The 7392-nt window shown below is 44.7% G+C and overlaps 1 protein-coding gene across 1 annotated transcript; it reads right to left on the reverse strand.

Annotated features, from left to right (window-relative positions):
• Positions 1 to 6482: 6482 nt before the first annotated feature.
• LOC141638315 (uncharacterized) lies at positions 6483 to 6998 on the reverse strand. The gene has a single exon (XM_074447719.1). It carries the CDS (start codon positions 6996 to 6998, stop codon positions 6483 to 6485), a length of 516 nt encoding a protein of 171 aa, XP_074303820.1.
• Between the last annotated feature and the right edge of the window lie 394 nt (positions 6999 to 7392).

Consider the following 7392-nt stretch of genomic DNA (forward strand, 5'->3'; position numbering starts at 1 on the left):
TTTTCTTCAAATCCTTGTATAGCTTGTCACCACCCGGATGTACTGAGTATGGTGTACAATGCGCCTCTCTCATGATAGTCTTTTTCAACTCCTCATCATTAGGGACACACCACCTACCATCGAACCTCAAACTACCATCTGTATGAATAGAAAATCGGGACACTGTCCCTTTCTCTACTCCAGCTCTCCACTCCACTATCTTAGGATCCAACGCCTGTTTACCTCGAATGTCATCATAAAACTCAAGATGTACTGTCATATCACCCATGGCGTCTTCTTTCTGCATCATATGTATCCCAAACCTCGCTACCTCATCTCTCAGCCTCATCAAAGATAGAGCTGTACACAGAGAATGTACACTCTTCCTACTCAAAGCATCAGCAACAACATTGGCTTTCCCTTCATGGTAGATGATTTCCATGTCATAATCGCCAATCAGCTCCATCCACCTCCTCTGTCTCATGTTCAACTCCTTTTGAGTGAAAATGTACTTGAGACTCTTGTGATCAGAAAATACCTTAAAGATTGCTCCATAAAGGTAATGTCTCCAAATCTTGAGAGCAAACACCACCGCACCCAACTCCAGATCATGAGTAGGGTAGTTCTCCTCGTAAGGCTTCAATTGCCTAGAAGCATAGGCAATCACTTTACCGTTCTGCATCAACACACATCCTAACCCATTCTTCGAGGCATCTGTATAAACCTCAAAGTTCTCGCTCCCTTCAGGCAATCCTAAGACAGGAGCTGTGGTCAACTGCTCCTTTAATGTTTGGAACGCCGTCTCACAACTCTCATTCCAACGGAACCTGTTCTCTTTCCTCATCAACGCTGTCATAGGTCTAGCTATCTTGGAGAAATCTTTCACGAACCGTCTGTAGTATCCAGCTAAACCCAAGAAACTCTTAATCTCAGCAACATTCTTTGGTGCTTCCCACTTTGTCATTGCTTCTATCTTTGTCGGATCCACAGCTACCCCATCTTTAGAGATCACATGCCCCAGAAAAGCAACTTTCTCTAACCACAAACTCACACTTGGACAGCTTAGCATACAACTCATGCTCCCTCAAAGTTTGCAACACGATCCTCAGATGCTCCTCATGTTCCTCCTTAGTCTTAGAATAGACTAAGATATCGTCGATAAACACCACTACAAACTTATCCAAAAACGGTCTAAAGATCCTATTCATCAAATCTATAAACACTGCCGGTGCATTAGACAACCCAAACGGCATCACCACATACTCATAATGACCATACCTTGACGTGAAAGCCGCCTTTGGTATATCCACCTCTCTAATCTTCACCTGATGGTACCCCGACCTCAAATCAATCTTAGAAAAGACTGATGCACCACTCAACTGATCAAACAGGTCATCTATCCTTGGCAAAAAATACTTGTTCTTCACCGTCACTCGGTTCAGCTCTCTGTAGTCTATGCACAACCTCAGACTCCCATCTTTCTTCTTTACAAAAAGAACTGGTGCTCCCCACGGCGATACACTAGGTCTAATGTATCCCTTCTCTATTAAATCATCCAACTGCTTTCTAAGCTCCTCCATCTCCTTAGGACCCATGCGGTACGGTGCCTTCGAGATTGGCCCCGTCCCTGGCTTCAACTCAACGGTGAAATCTATCTCCCTCTTTGGTGGCAACCCCGGAATCTCCTCTGGAAAAACATCGGCAAACTCTCCCACCACTGGTATCTCATCAACTGTCGGACTCTCTATCCGGTCATCTCTCACATGGCACAAGATCAAAGGACATCCCATCCTCAGATAAGACTTCAAGGTAACAGCTGCAATCAACTTAACTTTGGGTTTGACTAGAAACCCACGATAAGACACACTAACGCCCTTAGGACCTCTTAAAGACACTTTCTTTTGATGACAGTCTATCTTAGCTTTATACTTTCCTAACCAATCCATCCCGACTATCATCTCAAAACCGTCAAAAGGAAACTCTAGCAAGTCTACAGGTAGATCAACTTGCCCAATTATCATAGATACATCTCTAAACAACCTCCCACATGATACAGACTCACCCGAAGGTATAAAAACTTGCTCACTAACAGACTCATATACCCTCAAACCCAACCGCTTAACATGACTCGAAGATACAAACGACTGAGAAGCCCCCGAATCAAACAAAACAAAGGTAGGAATACCATTAACAAGGAAAGTACCGGTGATAACGTGCGCATCTTCCTCAGCTGCTTTCTTCTCTATCATGAATAACTTTCCATCGGTCTTCCGTCCACCTCCCGGACAAGATCGGGCCGATGTGGTCGGCTTAGCACCCGACCCTTGATTGTTGTTGTTGTTCGTTGGTGGTTTCGGATAAGAATTACCGTCATTGCGGTTGCCTCCACTCGGTAACTCGACTTCCCGGTTTGGCCATGACCCGGCCCGGTCCGTTGCTCGCGTAGCTGCGCAGTCTCCGGAAAGATCCTGCACTTGTGAACTCATGTCTCTTGTGGCCTACACCACCACAGCTATAGCAGGTCACTCCCCAACTACCACTAGCACTTCCACGGCCACGCCCAAAGGAAGCCCCAAAGATCGAACCCCGACCCGAAGAAAACCCCTTAGATCGACCGTGGTTGCCTTTCTTGTGATTAGACCGGCCACCACCCTCGCTCTCAGACTTCCTTTTCTCACCACCTAACCTCTCTTGAGCCATCTCCACCAACCTCTCAGCTCTCCCAGCCCTCTCATAAGCTTCCTTAACATCAGTAAGGATCCCCACGGGTAACTTATCCATAATCTTAGGGGTCAACCCCCTCTCAAACCTCAACGCCAGGTTCTCCTCACTCAAACCCATATCCTCAAAGATACCTAGACTTCTCATTGAATTGCCTGCAAAGACTCGGCCCACGACATCTCAACGATCATCTTAAAATGTCAAACTCTTCTCTCAACTTACTCCTCACATGCTCCGGTACAAACTCCTTTCTCACGACCCCCCTACGAAACTCCTCCCAAGGTATAGCGAGGTAAGCCTTGGTTTGTATATATCTCCTTAGCACTCACTTTCACCGTATCCCACCACTTGAAAGTCGCCTCCCTCGAGATAGAACGCAGCCTGTTCCACTCTCATCTCATCGGGATGTGAACCAAATCTAGTATGTTCTCATCATCTCTAAGCCAACTATCGAGAAGGTTAGGCTCCCCAACTCCCTTATACTCTTTCGGGTTAAACCTCGCTATATAGAGGCTGATTTTAGAATGATCAACCTCCTTCTCCTTATCCTTATCATTATCTTTCCCCACAGTCTTTAAAGCCACAGTGAGAGCATCCTGATGCTCCAACATCTTAACGATGTCATCTATGTTCATAAGCTTAGCTCTCGCATACAAAGCAGTCTTCTTGGGCGGCATCTTGAAACTATCATAGAAAAAGAGGTGGATATAAACATACGCGCCAAAACCTCAAAACAAGAAAACACGCTGCCCAGACCCCTACTCGATCGAGTTCCCAAACATACTCGATCGAGTAACGGGCTACTCGATCGAGTGCCCAACATACTCGATCGAGTGTCCCAACATCAGACCTCTAACAGACCTTCTGATCTCTAACATACTCGACCGAGTGACCCCCTACTCGATCGAGTGCCCCAGGTACTCGATCGAGTGCCCAAAAACACGATTCTGGACTCAAAATCGTCAAAAACCCACCCGATCGAGTCAGTCCCACTCGATCGAGTCATGCTAACTCAGAAACGCTACCCGCATGCTATATCATATGCTAACATGCTAAAAACTTTATAAAACCACATATTATATCATAACTAAGCATATAATGCTACGCATCCTTTCGTACGATCTACGAGATCATTATATCATGTTATTAAATGCCACCTTGTAAACATCCAACATGTTATCACTCCAACAACAAGTCTACATATATCATTAATCTTTCTTTCACAATCTCAACCTTCTACTTCAAACATCCAACAAGTACACACACTTTATCACATTCTTACACAAGCTAACCAAACAACACATACGACCTTGACATACACCCCCCATGTGACCGGTTCAAAATTGTAGGGCAAGTTCGCGACTTTAGGACGTCTCCCAAGCCTTTGCATTAGCTCCTACAACTTTTACCCCGGGTTCATTTTAATTGACTCCCTATGTTCATTAGGTTCATTGGTTACAGGTTTCAGGATCGTCTCTCTGATACCATTTGTAACACCCCCATACTCCAAGTGCCTTACCAAGACCACTCAGGTATGAAGACATTACCATCTCGGTTACCCGAGGCAATGATAATCAAATAAACAATGAAGAAACAACGTTTAAATATAAATACTTAGCGAAGAGTTACAATTCTCAAAACCAAACCAAATGTGTAATACATGTTCTCAAACTAACTGTTCTAGATGAAATGTAAATAAACTAATAAGCTACAGCGGAAGACTCCTATCATCATGTCGTGGTGGCCATCCCGCCTATCCCAAAGACTCATCTCATACCTGCTCAATATCTGCTCACCATCCCCGAATGGATCACCGCAGGTTTACAAAATAACACCGGGGTCAGTACTAATCACACAACTCAATATATATTAACAATAAGACAAACAGACAGCTTAACTGTCATACACACACAATCACGCCAAATCCAATCATCTCAATCACTGACTGTCCACTGGACCAGCCCTGCCAGTGGGGGACCGCAGCCGTACCCACCAAATCCCCGCTCCACATAGTGAGCGATAACCTTGTCCATTAATGTGCACATCCCTTCTGTGGCGGGTTCCACAGAAGGCGAAACTAGGGCGTGAAGCCACTCCCGCAAGTGACCTCACTCAGCCGAGGCCACGCCTCGCGAACCATAGACAACGATCACAACCACAATCACAACACAATTACTATATCAAACAACCAATCACAACACATCAACCAATATCCCATTATGGGACTAATACTGAGTAGGAAATCCTACCTGGAAAGCACACTGTCAGACGGTCTCTACTGCTGTATAAAAAAGCCTCCTCTATGAAACCTCCTCCTATCATACAACACATAAATACTACCCAATTACATACTACTCAAAAACCCCCAAATCCCTACATTAGGGTTTAACCAAATCAAAGGAAAGACAATAAAAAGGGTACATAGATCTTACCCTTGACGCAAGGAACTTAACGGTATAATCAACGCTAAGAACTGACCTTCCAAACTCCGGGGATTGCTAATAATGCGATTAGGATGAAGAACTTGCTTGCTTTCTCTCTTAAACAGTAATTTAGGTTTTGCAAAAGTGATTTAGAATAATGACGACAAAGCTTATATACCTTAATCGCATAATTAACAAAACCCGAGAAAACTCCCCGTAAAACCGGACACTCCATCGAGTACCCGAGGTACTCGATCGAGTACCCCCTTACTCGATCGAGTACCCTAGTTACTCGATCGAGTACCCAACAGGTCAGAAACTTTTCTAAAACGCAACTTACCCTTACTCGACAGAGTAAGGCCTACTCGATAGAGTACCCCAAGACTTATAAATACGGAGTATTACAAAATTAATATCACCACTTTGAGTGGCCAAGGCAACGTTGCCATTCGGTAAACCAACACTCAAAGGGGCGATATTTCGAACATTAGAGAAATGGGAAAAACAGCCGGACATATGATGTGAGGCACCCGTATCGATTATCCAAGTTAAAGTAGAAAAATTACCATTAAGACGATCGGATGGTTCGAGTTTTCTGGATTTCCACCACTGTGTTATTTCGGCAAGGTCGCTTGGATTGAGATTATTAAAATCAAGTGCAGCAGCAGTAGCACTTACAGTCGGCCCATGAGAAGAAGATGCAGTGGCATTACCTGTCGAGGCCGGAATACCCGAGGCCATATGGGCTCTCGGTCCAGGCCCTAATATACCCGCACCCGAGGAGCCTGAACCGGCATTCCCACGGGCAGGAACAGAGGAAAAGGACGCAGGAATAGAGGAAAAGGACGCAGGGGCGGAGCCTTTAAGCTTGGCATATTAAACACGACCTTGTTCGTCGGGGACGAACACGGCTTGACTAAGGTCAGTTGCACCAGGAGGTAAGTAAATACGGTCCCGAGGACGATCTCCCCTCCATTCCGGAAATTCCCCAGTAACGCGATAACACTTTTGCCAAAGGTGACCATTACGTTGACATGCTAAACAAAAAGGTCGGGATCCTAAGTTGTTTGAACGGGTCTGATCACGTTGGCCTCCCCCCCCCCCCCATTTCGGGGTCCATTATTGACCCTAGCAGCAAACGCCATTACATCAGGACGCGGTTCAGTTTTCGAGGTATGAATGTCGCGGATACTTTCAGCCTGTAAGAGGCGATTATAGGCGATGTCGAGACCAGGGAGGGGATTAGTGCCAAGAATATTTGAACGGACATTATCGAATCTATCATCTAAGCCTAAAGGAAAATCGCATACCCGTTTTTTTTTTTTTGCATCGAGCATCCATGATAGCAACCCAGTCACATCAGCAGGGGTTACAAGAGCATGACGGCAGTGGATCAAAGGCGAGCATTTCATCCCAGATTGTAGTGATACGGCCATAATAGGCCATGAGAGATTCGGTGGGGCCTTGACGACACGCAAGTAAATCGGCCTGCAGACGATATACACGAGCATCGTTACTTTGACAGAAGCGATTTTTAATATCGTTCCATACCTGTTTTGCTTCAGGCCTGGTCGAGATCGTACGGCGAGTGGATGGTTCGATGGAGTTAAAAATCCAACCGGTTACTAAAGCGTTGGTAGAACGCCAAGTGGGGAAATTGGTCGCAGTTTCGGCAGGCTTTTTAATGGAGCCATCGATGTATCCGTCTTTCCCCTTTGCAAGGAGAGCAAGTTGGAAAGATCGTGCCCATTCGTCGTAGTTGGTGCCGTTGAAAACGACATTCGTGATGTTTGTACCCGTGTTTTCAACGTGAATTATGGAGTAGTTTTGTGGAGTTTGATTTTCGATAAGTTGAGTTTCGGCAGAGTTCGTCATTGAGATCGAAAATAGAGGAAGAAGATTGGCAGGAAGAAAAAAGAGAGAAAATAAATGATTTGTCGGGAAATAACCCTAGCTCGATACCATGATATGAATGCAATATATTGTTTTGATATTATTCACGTTATGTTCAATGTACAAATGAGATGATATATATATATATATATATATATATATATATACAAAGGATATTGCTATGATTCTATTATATGGAATATCTACAATTATGGCAAAGGAGGAGAATTGCCATATTCTTGGTAGTAGCAGTTGTAATGCTCATGGGTGGGCTTGCTTTGTTGAGTTGGCCCATATTACTTTACATTAGGGGGTACCATAGGCAAAAAAGTAGAACCTTAAGGGTACCATAGGCAGATTCTTAAAAGTAGGGTAA

The sequence above is a fragment of the Silene latifolia genome, unplaced genomic scaffold, assembly GCF_048544455.1.
Source record: "Silene latifolia isolate original U9 population unplaced genomic scaffold, ASM4854445v1 scaffold_20.1, whole genome shotgun sequence".
Lineage (NCBI taxonomy): Eukaryota > Viridiplantae > Streptophyta > Magnoliopsida > Caryophyllales > Caryophyllaceae > Silene > Silene latifolia.